At 40.7% G+C, this 22,406-nt stretch overlaps 1 protein-coding gene across 2 annotated transcripts in view; it reads left to right on the top strand.

Annotated features, from left to right (window-relative positions):
• SLC6A5 (solute carrier family 6 member 5) overlaps positions 1 to 8,973 on the top strand; it is an 84,548-nt gene extending 75,575 nt beyond the window's left edge. For both annotated transcript variants that reach the window (XM_048484104.1, XM_048484103.1), the window contains one exon: positions 1,489 to 8,973. In XM_048484104.1, the coding sequence (XP_048340061.1) occupies positions 1,489 to 1,644 (156 nt within the window). In that variant the 3' untranslated portion in view covers positions 1,645 to 8,973. The remainder of the gene's footprint in view (positions 1 to 1,488) is intronic.
• Positions 8,974 to 22,406: the final 13,433 nt, after the last annotated feature.

The raw sequence follows: 22,406 nt of genomic DNA, 5'->3' as shown, positions 1-22,406 counted from the left end.
TAAGGGTGATTGGATATATATTCAGTGCGTATCTGACCTGCACAGTCTACATGCCTTAATGTCTACACTGTTGGTGGGTGCAAATTCACAGACCTTTCCCCCCTTTATATTACTTATCTATGTGTGTTTGCATTTGAAATCTTATTCTAGTGAAGTAGTTGCTTTTATTTCTTCAGTCATGTCAGGTTTGTATTAGCTGTGAGACTGCATAGGTCTGCATACTTGGACAGCTCAAAATATCGAGATTAAACATCAATATTCATAAAGGAGTTTTGAGGAGAATTTTTTAGTTGCAAATTAATTTCTGTTCTACTTAACTAGTAAAATAAGTGATAATAGACAGGTTTTGATTTTGGGGAGACACAACTCCCCCACCCCCACCCAAAAGAACTTGACAGAAATGCAGCATGAGATAGCAGAAGCAAATTCAAAAATTGGTGCCAACAAGAAAGTCTGGGAACTGTGCAGAGCCACAGGAAATGGTTTAAAGAGATTGCACAGCAAGTGAAAACATTTTCAAAATGCTTTTTAAAAAGAATTGCTGGGAAACAGCATGCAAGGGGTCCCATTCAAGTCAGTCACTATGTTTCTTGCCCTCTAATCTTGGAACTGGTATATTAACCAAACATAGTGGCATCCCTACTTTCTAACTATAGTACCAAGCAATACTGAAAATGTTCCGTCTTGTTTGAGAGAAATTTATTTCTGTACAGCAGTTATTTCATTTTTGGTACACAATTTCCTGAACTATCCAGTTCTTTACTGTTCATTTGGGACGTAAAGGCTGCAAACTGGTAATTAAGTGGAAATTAAAATAACTGATATGGAGCCTTGATTTCCTTTAATAGGTAATAAACATTTAATTGTTCCCTTTTAAACCATCAGAAATATGTTTTCTTTCCCTATTTCTATATACAATGCCCAATCAAATTATATTTTTCAAAAAAAAATCAGTGGCAAGATGAATGAGATTGTCATTGTTTGTACCTATGCAGAGTTAACACACAGTTTCCTCCCTTTTCCCATCTCCATAAACCAAAGTAAAATTATTTGTGATCTGATAATTAAAATCTTTGTTCACTCCCAGCAATGTATTACTTTTTGGTCATCTGTATACTTTTGGGAAATTTGCTAAACAAAAATCCAATTATTTTAATGCAGCAACCCACTGCTCAGACAATTGGGCTAAATAATTGAGCACATGTCCTTCGCTATGTGAGGTTGGTGATTGGTGGCCATTATTATGAATTGTTCTTCTGTGGCTGACTGGGGAAGTAATGAGAGAGCGAACAAGGGGAAAGTTAGATAATGAAAATCTGGACACTTTATCCTCTACTAATCTTGCATATGTGTAGAAAACAAACACTGAATAGAAGAGTATTTTAATATTGCCTTGTAGGGTAACTAACACAACCAATTTCAGCCGACCATGATCCACTTTTGCAACTGACACCTGCCCCCTATTTTTGTTGTTGTTTACTATTCCAGAGACTCAAATTGGTCTGCTCTCCACAACCAGACTGGGGGCCATTTTTGGCTAAACACCGTGGTGAACGCTACCAGAATATGATAGACCCACTGGGAACATCGTCCCTCGGACTTAAACTGCCACCGAAAGATTTTGAACTGGGGAGCCAGTGCTAGTAATTTCCCTACTTTGTGACCACATTGTATAGTCATTCCTTTGAGCTTTCTTTCTTTCATTGTCCCTTTTTATTCTTTTTCACAGTGCCTGAAAGTGATTGTTCAGGAAATAGGATTCATCATTGTATGCTTATAGTAGAGAACCACAGTGACCACTTTAAGTACTGGATTCTAGTGTGTTTGTATGCACACATACCCAGTGGTGTCCACGAAAAAGTAGTTTCACTGTGAAAAAATGGATGTGAATCAGATGCACAGGGAAATGGCTTCCATCAGTGCCAGGCCAATTATGCTCTTCACAATTAATTGACATAATCTACTTTTGTTACAGTCACAGGGGTGGGTTGTAAGTTTCTGGCGCCATATCTGGGCATCCCATGAGCACTCCCTCTCATTCAGCTGTGCTGAGGAACAAGGTGGTTGGCAAATGTATGTCACATACAGAAGATCACTAGATGGAGGCTGTAGCCGTAGCTTTTCATCTTATTGCTGGATTCCAAAAATCTGATTTTCATCACAGAATCAATCAAGCATAGGTATTCCTGTAACCTATTTCACAACATGCAAAAATCAGTAAATGCAGGACTATGGTAGTAGTGGGCAAGTGGCTAGGTTTCCCTTGAGGGGATGCAAAGCTGCAACAATTTGTTTACCTGCTCTGTGTTCATTGATTTTAAAGGAAATTAAATTGGGCCCTAAGGGGCCATTGGGGAGCAGGTGTCTTGATGTGTAAAACTATCCAATGACAACAACCAATTGATCAGGCTACCATCTGGGCAAATCTATTTCATATCTATTTGCCCTGAGTTGCAACAAACAGTTGCTTTAAGGAACTGCTTAAAGGCATGTGTGACTGTAAATTCTGGATCTACAGATAGGATAAGTTGCCTTATACCTTATTGCCCGTTGAACCCACCTCTACCAAGCATGACTGTTAGCAAATAATGAATTGAATCTCTCAGGCCAAAGCCTTTCCCAGCCCACAATGTTTTTTAATTATGATGCTATGGTTTGAATATGAAGCATCGTACATGAAAAAGTGCTGCTCTTTTACTGAACAATGCCCCCCATCCTGAAATTATCAGGACAATCACATACAAAATTGATATGCTGAGCATATAAAACAATAGAGTATTGCAAGATGCAGCTCAGAATTGTATTGGGCACATGGGACTAGATTCCCACATCTGTAATGCTAGGTGTAAAAATGGAGGATCTCCACCAAAAGTTAACTGAATCAAGCGCCTGGTGTTTATAACCACAGGAGCTGAGTGTGGCTCAGTGATTCTGCCAATATGTCTTCCGTTTGAGAGCTGCTAGTTACAATGGCACAGGTTGTTTTGCTTTGCAACAAAAGCAAGAAGGCAGCCTCTCAATATAGTGCACTAATATGAAATTATACTTGGCAGTGCTGTAGAGAAAGATTAACAAGCCTTTCAGGCTCTGTTAAAGACATTGGGTGGGGGGGAGGAGGAAACAATCGGAAGAGCATGATAAAACGAATTGTGTGAAACAAAGCTGTATCTGTGAAATCTGACATGAAAGTGTGCCAAACAAAGACAGATGGGCACACCTGTCTTAATTAATTTCATGCATTTTAGTTAATAATCTGCTAGGTTTTGTTTTTTATTAAATGCTTCAGTTCTTCCTTAAATCTTCATTTTATTGATAAATTGAGGGGGGAAATCCAAGCCCTATTTTAAGTCCCACTCATGTTTCCCATTTGCCCACACCTGATTTATAATCTGTCCTTTTCAAGAACCCATCTTATAATTTATACCTAACTTTCTATTCTTCTGGTAGTGTAAATCTCCTAGCTTCCACATGCAAGACACTTGTTTGCATTCAGCTGTTGTTGTTCAGCTATGTGCTATGCCACTGCTCTTTTCTTACAAAGTTCTTTATACAGTCTTTCAATGTATCCTCTTTCAGCCAGCAGGGTGGATAAAATAACTGAACCCTGAAGTTAGTCTATATAGTTGTTGATGTTATATCCATGCGCACTTTTGTAAAGACAGATTCTTCCTCCAAACAATAATCTGAGGTGTATATACTTTGCCTTTACTGCTCTTGTGGCCATTTCAAAATCCCTCCCTATCTTGTGGTCATTCCAAAATCATAAACCACCAACTCACATTGCAAAGGAAATGGGGACAGTGTAAAGCAAGAGAGAGCAAGAGTTTAGCTGCTTGGCACATCAGTCATCAACAAAGCTCCATTATGTTATCTGCATGCGCTACATACCATAGCATTGCACTGTGCACAGTGATATATAAATATTAACCTTAAATAGTTTTTATCTAACAAGTAGACTGAAAGTACAGCTTGTGAGAATACATTCAATGAACTCCATAGAAATAACCCGTTTATTATAAATGCACTATACATGAGGAAGAAAAATAATTGGCAAGACTGTAACCTTTAGTATCCTCTTGTATCCTATACATGCGTATATCAGGTTTGAAAAAGTTATCAGTGTTCACGTAGTGTGTACTAGTGCTGTTATATGTCCCTATGAAATACTTTAGCAACCAGTGTAGAGATGGTGAGTTTTAGAGTAGTTCTGCTTGTTTCTTTCCTTCCTTCCAGTGTTCGTAGTAACCAATCTAACCGTACTTCCTTTCAGGGAACTGTCTATATCATAGCCTTCCTTTAGTCTGTCCGTCTTCACATTACAGGGTCTCAGGTAACTCTTGAGTTTTAAAAAATCTGTGTCTTGTAGATGTGCCGCTTTCATCCTATTGGGTAAAAATTCAAATTTTAAAAAATGCAAACAAAAATACTAAACCTTTATGTAGTTTTAAAATATATATTTATTTTGTGTGTATATGTATATATATATTTAAAAATTAATACAAATGAAGGGTACAATCCAGCCAAGTTAAGAACCTTTTCATATCCCGTGCAAAAATATTACTTATTAAAAGACATGGGAGTTAAATGTGCTTAACTCTGGCTAGGTTTTGCTGAACTTTCTCTTCCATGAGGCAAATAGTGTTGCCAGTTCTGTGCTGCTGCAGGATGACTGTCAATCCATTGGCAGCTATTGAAGCACAATCAACTTGCCATCAAATTAAATGGAAAACAGATTTTTAAAAGTATTGTTAACCCCACTCCCCCCAAACTAGATAAGCTAAATCTTCTGGAATCTCTTCCAAAACTGCTCCAATGAAAGGAATGGGATTTGTCCATAAGTATTCCACAGAACTGAACAAGCTATATGTCAGTAGGTTGTGCTTTGGGAGTTTTCAATGGTCCTCAAATAGCTTGAAGGATCAAGACTATAAATGTCCCACAAGCTTACCAGCATCCCCGTAGTGCTGGGGGCTGATGCAGTGGGAATCTGCTATTCCACATTTGTTCTGAGATTTATTCTTTCTGTCTGAGCTCTGCTTTGAAGAGCCACCTCTTGCTCTTGGCATAATGAATTTCATAAACATGAGCTGGAAATTAGCTTTTGTAAACATCCATGGCTGGGGAATAAAAATCTGTTGCAAGGTAAATGATGAGCATTCTTTTCTAACCAGGGGGGTGGAGAAAAGAACAATACTACAACCTAGTAATCTTCTGCTTGTATTTATTGTATTGGATAATTTTCCCATTTGTTTTCAATGTGCTTTTATTTTAGTAACTCAATCCACTACTGAGTAGGCTGCATTTCAGCAGTAATTAAATAATTTAATATATTACTTTTAAACCTGACTAGTCAGCTACCTGCTAAAAAGAATACTCCAAGTAGCATGCTAAGAAAACTAAAACCAATAAACATTTATCAAACAAAATCAACAATAAAAAGGATAATTGCCATCTCTTCCCCCTCCTAATTTTATTTTAAGGGGGCTTTGCAGATCTCTAGAGTAGTTTCTGTGATCATTCCAAGTCTTATTGGATGAAAATTCAGCTTTTAAGATAAGAAGGTAATATTTGTGGTGCAAATATTCTTTTTTATGTGACCCCCCCCCACACACACACATATTTGTGAACTTTCCCTGTTCTAAGTTCTATGTTCTTTGCATATTACTAGAAGCAGTGGAAGTCAAGCAAGCCTGGTGATTGTAATAGGAACCACTGCAGTATCTGTATGAACAGAAATATACATACTAGGATTTAACATAACTTGGTAACAATCTGACCAAATCAAAGCTAATTTTAATTGGAAAATTAAGTAATGCTTCTTTGTTTCCATTTAAACTTAACATGGGATAAATTCTAGTTGCTTTTAAACAGAAACTGCAGATTATGGCTTGAGTCCTCCATTTCCCAAGACTGTGTGTGTTTAAGTTCCAAGACTATTTATATGACTTTTAAATATTTATTACCTATTTTGAAAATATATACCCTGACTTTCTGCCACCAAAGGCAGCTAACGGATTTAAAACATATTAAAAACATACCTTAAAAACCATTAAGACCAAACAATAACACATCAAACAATTAAATACAAGTTAAAATCTGCACAAAATACAGTAAAATACACATACATACAAACAACTATTTGTATGCATATATGTGCAGGAAGAAGGGAATTGCTGAGGGAACACCAGGTAAAACAAAAAATGTCTTCAGCTACTGGCAGAAGACAGCAACAAAAAGGGACAGATAAGTCTCCCTGGGGAGAAAGTTGCAGAGTTTTGGTGCCACAACTGAAAAGGCCCTCTCTCAGGTGGTCACTTCAGAAGGCAGGAGCACCTGAACTAGGGGCTCAGAAGATGAATGTAGTAGGTTCATAAAAAAGCAGACAGTTCTTCAGGTATGCTGATCCCAAGCCATGTATGACTTTAAAGGCCATCACCAACACTTTAAATTGTGCTTTAAAGGCAAATTTGTTGGAATAGAAATTAATTATTTTCCTCCAATTATTGATAATCAAGTTAGAGTTGATTTATGTAACCCACAGGCTTGTTTCTGACTCCTGCATATACCCCTGGTAATCATATGCACTAGCACTACCCACATGATTTAGCTTTTGGTATACATTGGCTATTGCTCAAAAAATGGCAGTGGGACAAGCCAATGACTGACTTCTCTGTTCTGTAGAAGCAGCAGACAACAAGATCATCACAAGAGTCTGACTACCGTATCAATTGGCGCTTAATGCCATCTGTACAAACATTCTGGGGGACATGAGAAATGCAACATGTAATCTGAGAATTGAAAACGTATAATCTGAAAAAGTATCTGCAGTGGCATAAAACATCACATTCTATCACACTGTAAAGTTAGCAAAAATAACTATTTTGAAATGTCTGTTTTTCTAATTGTAGTAATTTTCCATTGAATTTGATGGCAAAACCTTTCTTGACATGAAATCCAGAGTTGAGTGTGCTCCACATAGACAGTCTACCTTTCGTTTCTGTCTAATATCTAAAGAACGAAATCTAGAAAATCTTTTAAAAATCCATTTTAATTGATTTGGCCCCTTAAAAGTAAAGGAGTTTGATCATTTCGAAATTTATCAAGCATAGTATATGAATTTAAACTACCAAATATTCTGCATATATCTTAGCTGTTTGGATTATCTGATAGAGACTGCACATATATTTAAAATCACTTGCTGAACACAAAAGTATTTTAGTAACTATAATTTTCAAAGTGTAAAAGAATGAAAAAAGCCATATTTCCAGACAGGTGACATATCAATTTCTATAACTGTAGAACCTGCAAATAAAAAAAGAGTAAAAGTCTAATGGTGAACTATCTTTGTCTAACAAATTTTGTCTAACAAATAAGGCTAACTTTTGAATAAGCCATCTGCACTATTGTATATTTAAGAATTATATTTGAGGCAGAAATATTCCACCTTCAAATTGTTTAGGGTCATATGTATAGTACCTGTGTTTCTATGTGATATAGCAGCACTTTGTTTCCAAAAGGAGGGTTTAACAAAATGACTTTTGACATAAAGGCATGGAATGTTAGGCTGATGCTTCATTTGGATCAAGATACTGTATCTGACAGGTTCTGCTCCACTGATTGGATAGACATGCTTCTGCACTTAAAAGAAAAACCTTCATTGTTTCTTCTTTACTGTAGTTTCTTTCCCCATAAAATACCATTTAACATTGATGAGCCTCCCCTCTGCTCACTTATACCTTTTTATATACATGCACGTTTATGGCTTATCATGGTCTCTTACTAAGATTACTGCTTATTTCATGCAGATGCTGCTTTTTATTTCCTATTAAACTGCACCTTTTTGCAGGTTTCCTGTCTCAAATGAAGAAAGAAAAGAATAGGATGTTGATGCTTTCTCCTTGCAGGCACAGCAGGTGTTCCTCTGTTACACGGAGAGGTTAATCCAGCAGATGCTGCTATACAACTTTCATCCCTTTAAATGTGGCCTGACGGGAAGAATACCACCCCAATCTCCCATAAGTCACACTGAAATGAATTGAGGGGATGTGCAGCAGTGGTGGATTGCTCCCAAGAAGTGCTTTAAGCAGAAATGCTAAATGTTGCCACTGACCTGGTGTGTTTATGAGATTCTGTTTTACTAGCCTGTAGCTAAACCCTCTGCGCATAGTAAACTGCGCATTACTGACATGGCTGAAACTTAGCATTCCATGGGACCTATACTACAGACTTCAGAGAGAGGGGAGAAAAAATGCTTTTAAGATACTTATGGTTTCTGCCTTTGTCACTCTCAGGCAGCCGATAACCAAAGAAAATGCAAGCGCGTGAGAGAGAGAGGATGTGTGCTATTGATGGGTTGAATTTAAAATGTGATAGCTGGGCTGGACCTTATTGCTTGCAATAGTATGATTTGCCCACCATGTTTTAAATACATCTTCAGGTAACCATTTGCCTTATAGGTGTATTTCACTGTTAGGTATAAAATTAGTGTTTGACTAGAATATATTGTTGTCCATCACCTAGAGTATATAGTGTATTTTGTGTCTTCTAGGCACTTTATTGTGAACCTATCATGGAATAGGTTAATTCTTAATTACTTGCGTAATGTCATAAATACTTACATGCATTCTTCAGGGGTACTGCTGCCTATGGATAAAGATATGTACCCTAATCAGGATATTATATTTTCTCCATGTATAAGCTAATGGAAAAAAGAATATATTATGTTTCAAAAGATGCATACCGTATATATACATACATATATATCTTATATAGCACCTATGATAATATACATTATTCATTTAAGAAGTCATTATTCTTGAGGCCCTACCTCAAATTTTGTATTTATGTGTACAAATGCAATTTACTGTATTATATATTTGCCTATTATATTCTGATGTTACAAAATAGAGTCTATCCTATAATGTATGAGTTCAGGAAAAATAAAAAAAATAAATGTCTAGTGTTTAAAAGATACAACTTGTGATAGTGTCTGTTTTAAGTTTTAATCCCTGAAATTATTATTACAATGTAACATACAGCCTTAAGATATTTATGAAATACCTTTCATGCACTTATTGAAAAACTTGAGTGGCAACAAAAAACAAAAAAGCCCTTCAGGTCTCTCAGCATAGAGATGCAGAAGTAAATATCAATTAGGTGGTTAGAGTTCTAATGATTAGAGTGCTCTGCATGTTGAATAATTAATTACTTATCAAAGAACCAATTGGATTTGTTTAAATCCTTTTATTGCATTAAATCAATCATGCAGAATATTAAATAAAAATAGAGGAAAGAATAGGGGGTTGGGAGAGCAGCTCATGGAAATTGCATCTCTAAGCACACTTGCTAGGAAGTAAATCCCACTGCATCCAGCTGGTCAATGCTGAGCAATATTAACAATATTATGTTTGTGGGATCATGGTGGAAGATGTGCACTTGAAATGGAGAAGGTACCAAAGTAAGAAGTGACACAATATGGTCAAAGTTAATCAATTCCAAACTCCATTTATTTTAATGGGAGAACTTCACATATTTTAAAAACTTTCTCACCAAAACAAAGATTTTTTGCCCGGATCCGGTCTTTCTCCCAGGTTTACATTTCTTCTGGTTTATAATCTATGGCGATATCTCAGTGGGGATTAAATTAAATTTAAATTAAATCTAGATACAAGCAGGTTTCAAAAAACCCAGAGAAATTAAATCTAGATACAAGCAGGTTTCAAAATAAACTGCAGCTTTTCATCGAGGTTTCAACCTCCCCACTGCAGCATGTTTCAAGTGAAGGTATCTATGCCTATCTCAGTGTCAAGGAATGTGACAATTTCCACTTACGCATGATTGGCTTGGAGGGTCTATCCTGATTGGCTGTCATGCTGTGTAGGGGCGGGAACTTTTTTTGTCGCGACAGTATGTGGTAACGTGAACATGTAAATGATTATGCGCAATATGCATCTTTTTTCCTGATTGGCCCCTTGTGCCCACGTTTGAGCGGTTCCAGTTCTCTCGTGCCCACGTTAGAACGGTTCTTGTTCCCTTGTGCACACATTTCAACTTTAGCCTCAGCTGAGCGAAACAAAAAAAGCTGAGCGAAACAAAAAAGGCTGAACGAGCATCATGCACAGCCTGCCGCGCTCTGATTGGCTGGAAGACATTTGCGTCACTCTCTATGGCAAGAAATTTGAAACCACATTAGACCTCCGAACCTCCCCACCAATCTGATTTGGAGACGTGTTTTTTAAAAAGGTTCACATTCATGCAGGTTTGGGGAAAACACGTGGGGGGGGGGGAGCGCCAGAACAGGGATGAATCTGTGTTCGGCATTTCAGCTGTGGGCAGTTTGTCATGAAACCTGGATATTTCAGGCGAGCATCCTGGGATTAATTGGCAGTGGTGATATCGCCTATGGGTGCTTTTTTTTTTAACCCTTTGGCAGTACTTGTACTGCAAAGGCATGAATGCCTGCAAACAAACATACTGTAATGATATTAGTTATTTGAGCTGGTACTGATGGGCCACTTTTCATGCATGCCAAAAAACAAATGCTTCTGACAAGCAATTTTCTAAGTACAAAAGCAGCAATGTGACACTTAATCACAATACCACTGCATTAATAGACACAAACTGACTAGTTAAGCACACAAAAGATAGATATTTGCATTATGTTAGAGCTGTGAAGAAAACATCACCAAGTGGTGGATTCTGAAAATGTTCTCAGCACATGTTGCTCCTATGCTTGCTCATGAAGTGAAAAGGCCAGCTGTAGTCTTCTTCACTACAGTGGACTGTAAATGAGGGATGACTCAATTTAACAGATGACAATGATACCACTAATTCACCATTATAATGTCTAGGATTGAAATATATTTCCTCCCACAAGATTCTTTTTATGGTCCCACTTTTACTTGAACCCTTAAATACCTGTACATTCACCTTCCCAAATGCTGATTCCATGATTTATTCTCCCCAGAATAAAAATAGGCATTGTGTTAAAGCAGATATATAAGCATATATAAGCACATATTTAAGGATAAGAAACTACGTTAATGAATCAGAGGAAGGGGGCCAGTTCTGTTGAGGGAAGCTTTATGTGTGTGTCTTTGTGTGCACACGTGTGTGTGTGTGTGTGTGTCCGTGTGGTCAAGTCACATCTGATTTATGGCGACCCCACAGAGCTTTCAGTGCACAAGGTATTCAGAGGTGGTTTGACCAGGGAAGATTTTGGAGCAGATCATTCGACAGATAGTCGCCAGGGCTTAGAAGGGAATACTGTGATCACAAAAAGTCAGCATGGGTTTCTGAAAAACAAGTCATGCCAGACCAATCTTATCTCTTTTTTTTTTTTGATAGATTGACAAGCTTGGTGGACAAAGGGAATGCTGTGGACATAGCATACCTTGATTTTAATAAAGCTTTTGACAATGTGCCCCATAATGTTTAGTCTGGAGAAGCGAAGGTTAAGGGGGGACATGATAGCTATGTTTAAATATTTGAAGGGATGCCATGTTGAAGAGGGAGCAAGCTTGTTTTCTGCTGCCTTAGAGACTATGGATTCAATGGATTCAAGGTGCAGGAAAAGAGATTCCACCTAGGGCTGTTCAACAGTGGAATTCACTGAATCGCAGAGTGGTAAAGTCTCCTTTGGAGGTTTTTAAACAGAGGCTGGATGAGCATGTGTCGGGACTGCTTTGATTGTGTATTCCTGCATTGCAGGTGTCTGGACTTGACGCCCTTGGAGTCTCTTCCAATTATATGACATTGCTTTCCTCTGCATGGACTGAGAGAGTTCTGAGAGAACTGTGACTGGCCCAAGGTCATCCAGTAGGTTTCATGCGGAGAAGGGGGGGAATTGAACCCAGGTCTCCAGATCAGAGTCCGCTATTGAGAAAACTCAGCAATGAAGGAATAAGAGGGGAAGTCCTCCTATGGATTAAAAACTGGTTGAGAAACAGGAAGCAAAGAGTGGGTGTAAATGGGAAATTCTCACAATGGAGAGATGTAAGGAGTGGTGTCCCCCAAGGATCTGTTTTGGGACCAGTGCTCTTTAACCTATTCATAAATGACCTGGAAGTAGGGGTGGGTAGCGTGGTGGCCAAGTTTGCAGATGATACCAAATTATATAGTGTGGTGAGAACCGCAAAGGATTGCGAAGAGCTCCAAGCGGACCTTGATAAATTAGGTGAGTGGGCTCAGAAATGGCAAATGCAGTTCAATGTAGCAAAATGTAAAGTGATGCACATAGGGGCAAAAAATCCAAACTTCACATACACGCTACAGGGGTCAGTGCTATCAGTCACAGACCAGGAAAGGGATTTGGGCGTCTTAGTTGATAGTTCCATGGGAATGTCAACTCAATGCATGGCAGCTGTGAAAAAGGCAAACTCTATGTTGGGGATAATTAGGAAAGGAATTGAGAATAAAACTGCAAAGATTGTCATGCCCTATATAAAGCCGTGGTGCGACCGCACTTGGAGTACTGTGTTCAGTTCTGGTCGCCACATCTCAAAAAGGATATTGAAGAGATAGAAAAAGTGCAGAGAAGGGCAACGAGGATGATTGAGGGACTGGAGCACCTTCCTTATGAGGAGGGCTGCAGCGTTTGGGACTCTTTAGTTTGGAGAGGAGACGTCTGAGGGGGGGATATGATTGAAGTCTATAAAATTATGCATGGGGTAGAAAATGTTGACAGAGAGAAATTTTTCTCTCTTTCTCACAATACTAGAACCAGGGGGCATACATTGAAAATGCTGGGGGGAAGAATTAGGACTAATAAAAGGAAACACTTCTTCACGCAACGTGTGATTGGTGTTTGGAATATGCTGCCACAGGAGGTGGTGATGGCCACTAACCTGGATAGCTTTAAAAGGGGCTTGGACAGATTTATGGAGGAGAAGTCGATTTATGGCTACCAATCTTGATCCTCTTGATCTGAAATTGCAAATGCCTTAACAGTCCAGGTGCTTGGGAGCAACAGCCGCAGAAGGCCATTGCGTTCACATCCTGCATGTGAGCTCCCAAAGGCACCTGGTGGGCCACTGCGAGTAGCAGAAAGCTGGACTAGATGGACTCTGGTCTGATCCAGCTGGCTTGTTCTTATGTTCTTATGCTGTTAACCACTACATCATGCAGGCTATCAGCATGAGCAGGGGTGTACCATTCACGGGAACATGTGTGGGCAAATGTCTCTGGGTGGCACCCACAACCCGCCAATGGTCAGACTGGGGGTGCCACTGAGAACCTCCTCCCACTCTGCTAACCCTGGGGACTACTTTGGGGCTCCCGCCTGCCAAGCGGAGGAGGCTGAACTGGGAGAACAGAGGGGCAACCCTCTCCCAAGCTGAGTTTGGCCAGCTGCCCAGGTCCGCTTGCAGGGAGGGAAATGCATGCCATGCTCTCCAAGATCCACCCCACTCCAGAAGAGAGAAAGAGAGAGAGATGGAAGCAGAACCAGACTCAAAACAGTCAGAGATGCAGCCAGCAATTCCTCCGGCCCCTCTGATGCATGGTTCCCCAGCTTTGGAGCTCCTGAATATCCATAGGCCAATTCTCTTGCCTGGTTCCACCACCAGGACTCCGGCTGACTCTTTAAACCTGAGTAAGCATGCCCAGGGCTGGGGAGCCAGAAGGCTCTTGCGGCTGGATGGCCTTCCCAGAAGGACAAAGATGCTCCTCTCATGTGTAGCCCTCTGACGCTGAGGCCGGAGCTACATCAGATCACATGGGCTTGTATCCAGGTCCCAGGTGCCTGAAAATGACCTTCTGGTGGCGGGAGGCTGTGGAAAGACCCACATCCTTCCCAGCCCTTCTTGCAGAGGAACTCAGTGGGGCTTACTCCTGAAAAGAGGGGCCTGGGATTGGGGCTCACCCTTCTGAGGCTTCCTTGTAAGGCACCCCGAGCCCAGATGGGACCTCTTTCAGCCCCCAGAAGCCTCCAGGCCATGGCGTATCAACACAAAATGGAGCCTGGGACAAGAAATGAGTTTTCTGCCAGGATGGGGGGGATGGGGGGTGGCGGAAAACTCATTTCTTGTCCCAGGCTCCATTTTGTGTTGATATGCCATTGAGTATGAGGCAAGCCTTTTGATCACTTTATTTGAATTTCAAAGATTTATAATCCTTAGATTCTATGATCAAGTTTACCAAAGTATGGATGGATTACCTATGTTTTTAAAGTCGGCAGGGACAGAATATGGTCCTTGAAAGAGGCCTGCATCGTACCATTTCCATGTCACATGCCACATTCCTTCCACCTCACATCAGGTTATCAGGCTTCAGCTTGGCTTTTTAAAAGGGTTGCTACTCCCCCCCTTAGCCACCAACAGGGGATTGTAGGGTTGGCAGACCCAGGTTGGGAAAGTCCTGAGATTTGGGGACTGAGCCAGGGAAAAAAAGTGAGGTACAGAATTCACCTTCCAAAATATCAATTTCTTCAATGGAAACTTACTTGCGTGGTCTGGAGATGAACTATAATTCTGGGGGATCCCCATGTCCCACCTGGTGATTGGGTCCCCACTCTGTAATCTTACAAGTCTGGTCGAGGTGGTGGTTCTTGGGCAAGCACAATGGCAGCTGCTGCACCCATGCCTGAACTACCCTACTAGTGAGGAAGAAGCAGTTGCTGCCCCCTCGTAAAGAGAATCCAGATGTGAATGCAATGGCAGTGGTTTCATCCATATCTTACAAGGAAGATGATGACCCAGGTATGGCAATTACTACTGTATCTCAAAATCAAGCGTAGACCAAAGCATGGATACAGAATGCCACATACACATTTCAAAACTTTCAATTGAGAGGGCTCATGAAAAAAACTAGTGAGTATTTGCAATTTACAACTAGGCTGGTGTCTGCACAATGAGACAACATTAATTTTCATTACCATGCAAAATATAAACTAAAATGGAAACCCTTCAGCTACCAATGAAAGTTTCAACATAAGTTCTGTGCTCACAACAAGCTTTGTAAATTGCATATATAATAGTACAATTTTCCTAGTTGTTTTCTCTTTCAATTAGTTGGTTTATGCAGAATTCAGGAGGTGGGGGGAAAAAAATCACAGTACCAGCATTATGGAGATGAGCACCAGGAAATATGAAAACAGTTCCTACCCAATGCAGTTTTTGTATTGCCTTTTCCAAGCCCTGAGCAAACACTGTTTCCTTTTCAAACTGTCCTCCACAACTGGTGATCTGGCCAATTACTGCCCCGTTTTGAATCTTTCGTTTCTGGGGAAGGTAATTGAGAGAGTGGTGTTGGAGCAGCTTCAAGGTTTTCTGGATGACGCATCGGCTTTCGACCCCTTCCAGTCCGGCTTCCGTGCTGGGCATGGGACGGAGACTGTTCTCGTCGCCGTCACAGATACACTTTGTATACAGCTTGACCGAGGCGGATCGGCACTGCTGGTATTGCTTGATCTTACCGCAGCATTTGATGTGGTCGACCACGACCTTTTGACCCACCGCCTGGCCGTCTCTGGAGTGCGGGGCACTGTCCTTCAATGGATTGTCTCATTTCTCCGGGGTTGGACTCAGCAAGTGAGGTGCGGGGATCGGGCCTCCCGGAAGTGCCCGCTTCACTGCGGTGTACCCCAGGGGGCATTACTATCCCCACTATTATTTAATATCTATATGCGACCCCTTGCTCAGCTGGTACAGAGTTTTGGGCTGGCTTGTCATGAGTATGCGGATGACACGCAGCTCATTCTGTTGATGGAGGGGGGAGCGGTCACCGCCCCTGCAGCTCTACAGCATTGTCTGGAGGTGGTTGCTGGTTGGTTGCGACAGAGCAAGTTTGAATTCATCGAAGACGGAGATCCTCTGGCTTGGCCATGAGGGAGGGGGCGGGATTTTCCAGCCGCCGGTGTGGGAGGGGGTCACATTGGCGCCGACCCCCTCCGTTCGCAGCCTGGGGGTCCACTTGGATTCGTCTCTTTCAGTGGAGACCCAGGTGGCCCATATAACCCGGGTTGCCTTCTTCCACATTCGTCAGGCCCGGCGGCTGGCTCCCTTCCTCTCACAAGCGGACCTAGCCACTGTGGTCCATGCAATGGTCACCTACAGATTGGACTATTGTAACTTGCTCTACACGGGCCTTCCCTTGCGTCTGATTCGGAGACTAAAACTGGTCCAACATGCAGCGGCACAGTTGCTCACAGGCAGCGCCATTTGGGAACACATCCAGCCTGTGCTGCGCCAGCTGCATTGGCTCCCGGTAGAGTTCCGAATCATCTTCAAGGTGTTGGTGCTGACCTTTAAGGCCTTATGTGGCCTGGGACCCTCGTACCTTCGAAACCGCATTACCCAATATGTCCCTACACGGCCTCTCTGCTCAGCTGAGGCCAATCTATTGGTGGTCCCTGGCCCCTCAATGATGTGGCTGGCCTCCACGCGGGCCAGGGCCTTTACGGCTCTGGCCCCAGCCTTGTGGAACACTCTTCCACCAGCCGTTCGGGCCCTGCGAGACCTTGGGGAGTTCCGCAGGGCCTGTAAAATGGAACTGTTCCGCCGGGCCTTTGGAGGGACCAGCCGTTGAAGATGCCCCCCCTTTAGCTCTTAACACCTGGGTCCTTTTATCTAATGGGACTCGCCGCTCCCTCCCTCTTGGGAGAGGATTTAAAATTAGGGTTGCTTGGACACCTCTTATTATCCTACTGCTGTTTTTAAAGGTTTTAACTATATTTATTTGTATTGAGATTTATGTTGTACACCGCCCAGAACCCCTCGGGGATGGGGCGGTATAAAAGTTTAAATAATAAATAAAATAAATAAATAAAAACTATGAGAACTGTAGACTTGATTTTGTTATGGACAAAAGCTGGTATTCCTTAGGAAATTATAGTAAATCACACAAAAGTACTGGTCCACAGAGCAGGAAAAAGAGGAAAAAAATGGGACAATAACTTTTGTTTCAACCAGCTAGGCCCAAAAAGTGCCAAGGTATCTAAATAGCTTCACTTGCTCAATCTTATGGCCCTTAATTTGCCAAGAGGCTTCTAACTCTTAAAAAAAAGGATTTTGGATTAGCATAGTTGATTTCCATTGTATTTTCTTCGCAATAGTTAGCAAAACACTTTTGAGACCGACTCCAGATAAAGACAATAGTACCTCGTCATCTGCATATAGAAGTAGTGGAATGTGAACAGAATGCAACTTAGGACTGTGGCCATTAACTAAGGATAAAACTTGCCCTAAATCACTTAAAAATATTAAAGAGGGTAGGTGCATCCTTGCTTAATTCCACATACAAAAATATTAAAGAGGGTAGGTACATCTTTGCTTAATTCCACAAGGCATACAAATTTTACCAGTTAGAGAACCATTGTAAGAACATTTGACTTGACAGGTAGTATTGGTATATAGTTGTCTAATTAGAAACAAAAGCCTTGGTTCAACATTCTGTACTCTCAACTTGTGCAAAAGAAGATTTCTTGTTACTGAATCAAAGGCCCCTTCCGCACACGCAAAATAATGCGTTTTCAAACCACTTTCACAACTGTTTGCAAGTGAATTTTGCTATTCCGCACAGCTTCAAAGAGCACTGAAAGCAGTTTGAAAGTGCATTATTTTGCATGTGCGGAATGAGCCAAAGACTCCTTTTAGGTCCATAAAAGCGACATTCAGCTTGGAAGCCCCTATAACAGAATATTTGTTCACCAGGTGAGATAAGACCAAACAATGGTCTAAAGTTGTTCTATCTTTGCAAAAACCAGCTTGCTCAGGGCTAATAATCTTAGCATGATCTAACCAACTTTGAAGCCTAATGAGCAAAAATTTGGCATAGAGCTTACCAATTACTGAAAGTAAACTAACTGAACAATAATTAGAGGGGTCTATAGAATCACCTTTTTATAGATTGTTACTATTGTTCACTATGTATTTGGTATAATGCCTGCGTTGTTAATTACAGTAAATACAGCTGTCAATACATAGCAAATTTCAAAAATTCAGGAACAATAATATCTGGCACAATGGCTTTTCCATTTTTTAAATTTTAAATTTTGAGGGGGGAAAGTCATTTTAGAAATAGGAGATGCCTATTCTTTTTATTTCTTTTCAGCTAGTGGAGACTGTGCCGCAGTCTCTCTCCCGGGCGTAAGGGGAATTGGTTGAAAACTTACATTTATCAGGTTTGCTGATTGGCTTTGACCTTTTTGGAGACATAACTAATAAATAAAATGTTATATTTTAAAAAGTATTTATATTCCAAAATCCTCTCAAAGTTAAAAACCTCCCCGAATATTATGATTACAACAAAGCAGAATTATAAAACTCAATCTGTGCTCCCAATCATGAAATACATCTTTATTTTTAATCCTATTTTCCATGTGACCACTATTCACAGTGCGGCTCTTGCGCTTGAAACCAAAATTGCCTTCTATTTAATTGTTTCTACCCATTCCCCATCCTTTAGCTCAATGTACTGAGCATTAAACTCTGAAAGGAATTATTTGGTAGGACAAACGGCTTTTCCTGTCAACCTCTTTTAATGAGACCCACTTTCTTCTCATATGAATAATTTACAATTATAAAAGGAAGACAAACAGCAGGTTGATGAGTGACAGAGAAAAATGTGGTTCTGAACTGTCTGGGTCTTTTTTATCAGAAGGGGGCAGTTGAGAAGGATTAATGGATGTATTCTGCATGATTAATTTCTTCATAAAATTATTTTAATGGTCACTAGGGTGTCCAGGAGTACAAATATAGGTAACTAAGGAAAAGCTAAATATATCAACTAAGTAGCAGAGGAATGCAGCAGCGGAGGTGACAGTGACACAAGTTATGATTCCTGTAGGCAGTTCTTTCTCAGCTAATGTTTAAGGGTAATCTCTTGAGACTTTCTTTCACTGGAAATAAAATCCTTTCCTTTTGGTAGGCCTGATAAGCTAGATCTGTGCCTAGTGCTCACTGTATTTCACCGGTGACCAATCACTTGTATTAGCGTAATCAGACTGACTGATGGAAATCCACTAAAGGATAGATTTTTTTCCAGATGACTTTCCCCTCATTCCCATCTCAAATTGCAAAGTGACTTCTGAAGGCCTAAAGTTATTAGTTCAGCTGTGGTAGCCACATGCCTCCCATCCCAGTTTTTACAGTCAGCAGCACTTCCATATGTTTCTGGTGAAGTCAGTGGCAGCTTCAGGCTGCCAGAGAATATCTGGGAGTTGTAAAGGGATGGGCTTGGGGGATCTTGATGCTTTCAGGAACCTGTTCAATGACTGATACTGCAGGCTTGGGAGTTAGGAAAAGTTTATTTTATTCTGCTTTTCTCTTAAATTGAATACTCATACAAAATGAAATAAGCATAAAAACACCACACACCCCATCAGACTTCCCTCAGTACAAGCTTCAAACTGATGAGTCAAAAGAAGCCAGTACGGAATACTGGTTAAGAGCAGGTGAACTCTAATCTGGAGAACCAGGTTTGATTCTCCAGTCCTCCACATGAGCAGTGAACTCTAATCTGGAGAACTGGATTTGTTTCCTTGCTCCTATGCATGAAGCCGGTTGGGTGACTTTGGACTAGTTGCAGTTCTCTCAGAACTCTCTCAGCCCCACCTACCTCACAAGGTGTCTGTTGTGGGGAGGAGAAGGAAAGGTGATTGAATGCTGCTTTTAGTCTCCTTATGGTTGAGAAAAGCAGTTTATAAATACAAATTCTTTTTTTTAAAACTGATAATTTAACAATTGACAAAATATTTCAAAATGAAATGAAATGAATAATGGCCATGGCTTCACAGTGCACAAGGGGCCACAAGCTACAACCCAAGAAACTAGGTGAGATTATACTTCCTAAAGCAGACCGAGTTACCAACTTTTGTGGTAGGACTCCACTTATAAGATCTTCGTGCCTGACTATACCACAAAAGTCACTGATATCCCTTTCATAAAGCAAATTTAGGATCCTGAATTCTTGACCTGTGGAAAGGTAAGAAGGACTGCTGCCTTTCCCTGTATTTTTCACAGATGCTTGATACAAAGATATTAAGAAGCAAAAGATGTTCCGTGAAGGAAAATAAAATGATGTGTAAGCTTCACTAGCTTAATCTCTTCATGTCAGCCTACTATTAAAGGCTTAAAAGGAAAGGCTAGAGAGGGGAAAGTGACAATTTTACAGGAAAGGGAATTCTGGAAGCCAGATAGCCAAGGAGAATTTGAAGTTTTCAGGGCCAAAGCTGGCAGGACTCCTGTACAAATAAAAGATGCACAGTTGGAAAAGTTCATACAGCTTTATGATCTGCATTATGATCAGAAATCAACACCTCAGAAAGTATTGAGTAAATGGCTGCCCCTTAAAGAGCTGTATCTGGAAGCACTCAGAAAGTGAGGAGAATTGTTTTACCACAAATACGATTTTGTTTAAATTAACCTGCAAAATTTAGTACAAAGAGCAAAAGACAAGGTAATAGATAATATTTAGAATATTGGAGAGGTTCAGTTTGTGTATATGTTATTGTTCACCACATTACAAGTTATGTGAGTCTGAACTTTAGTGATAATACCTTGAAAAGACAATACTTTCCTAACACTGGGAGTCTGCTATTACTAGTAGCTTCAGCCACTGAATTTCACAAATTTCATTAGTGAATGATCCAAATATATGCATTTCCCCAGCTTGCAAAGCTTATTTAGGCAATTTATAATTTTCTTTTTTTATAACTTGGACTCTTACTCTCTGTGATAAATTTTCCATTTATTTTATTGTAATTCTGTTTGACTTTTTGTCTTTGCCTCTGCCTCAGCTTCAGAATGAAGATATCAATTTAAATTAGGATAGCCAAACCAATTATTAAAAGACAAACCAAGTGATATAGAATTTGCAATGTCAAGAAATTTAAAGAATGAGGAAAGTAAAAGATGCTATTGAGCTTTCAACAGTAAAAATGTTTCATTGTGTAACTAGTGTTAGTTCCCTGAGTATTAGATCAGAGTCTGTGTTCACTGCAGTTTCATTGCCATTTGCAGTTTCCTAAGTGTTCTTCCACTGAACTCAGCAGGACTTAATTTTAAGGAAGCATGATGAGGAGTGTGCTGCGTACTCTGCTCTGTATGCTTCTGCAGAGAATTTACTTAACATCCCTCAGATGAGCTGGCCTTCAGTCACTGCAGTTTGTTTATCTATGCATGCACAATTTCTGTTGCAGCCACTGGAGCACAGTTGTGCAAAACTGACTGTAGGACTGTATACATTTATTAATTTTGTAGTTATCACAGATGATTAGGCTGCATTCCCTCTACACTCACTTGGAAGTAAATCCTGCTTTACTCAGTGGGACTTGTTTGTAAATAGACACACATATGGCCAAGGTGTTAGTGAAAGCATGAAGAAAAGATAGGCTCATCAGCCCCATTAAGATCTAATTTATGTGCATGCAGCATTATTCCGCGTAGCAATGGTATGGATACAGGCAATGGTATGGATTTACCATCTTCTACTACACTGTTAGCATATAATATGGGGTAAAATACAAAATAGGTCAATTGACAATTGAGGGATTATAGTACCTTTCTCATGAGGAAAGGGTAAAGAGTTTGACTTCCTGGTTTTAAGAAGAGATACCTAAGGAAAGGACATGATAGAGGTTTATAAGATTAGACATACAGTAGAGAGTGTGGACAGAGATCTTCTTCTCCATCTACCAAAATAGAGAAAGGACATCCAAATCCAATGAAGCTGATATCCAGATTATTCTGGATGGACAAAAGGAAATATTTCTTTATTCAACAAGTGATTCAAATGTGGAATTTGCTGCAAGAGGATAAAGTGATGATCACAGGCACAGATAGCTTCAAATGGGGATTAGATAGGTTCATGGAGGATAGATAGATAGGACTATCAGCGGCTACTAGCCATAATGACTAGTAAAGGGAACTAGTAAAGGGAACTTCCACATTTTGAGAGAGTAAACCTCTGATCTCATTGCTGGGAGGCAACATCAGGGGACGGCCTTAGCCTCCATGACCTGTTGTTGCCACTCTGAAGTTGGTCACTGGTTGAAAGGGGATGCTGGACTAGATAGACCACCGGCTGGCTGGATCCAGCAGGACTTTTCTTATGTTAACCTCCTCCCTACCAGTTGACAGAGTGATTCAGACAGCAAAGCTATGGAGAGACGAGGGAGCTCACCCTGTGGTCGTCTAGTCTCCTGTGCATGCATTTCCCCCCAATTCCAGATCCACTAAAAGGGACAGAGGAGTGCAGTGGAACTCAGCAGCAGACCCTCCTTTCTGGATAAGTTGGATCGCTCTCCGGGCAGCGTCTCTCCTACTCACTCCTGCCGTTCTCCAGAGATGGCTTTGCCGCCCTCTTTGTGGGGGGCGGGGATGGACGCAGACGGATCCATTAGGCTCCGTGAGTGGGGGAATCCACGCGACCAAGGAGCTGGAGGCGCCGCTCTCTCACCGGCAGGGGCG

The sequence above is a fragment of the Sphaerodactylus townsendi genome, linkage group LG02 (genome assembly GCF_021028975.2).
Source record: "Sphaerodactylus townsendi isolate TG3544 linkage group LG02, MPM_Stown_v2.3, whole genome shotgun sequence".
Classification (NCBI taxonomy): Eukaryota; Metazoa; Chordata; class Lepidosauria; order Squamata; family Sphaerodactylidae; genus Sphaerodactylus; species Sphaerodactylus townsendi.
Note: the sequence above shows the minus strand (reverse complement) of the source record. Positions and strands in the feature narration are given on the sequence as shown.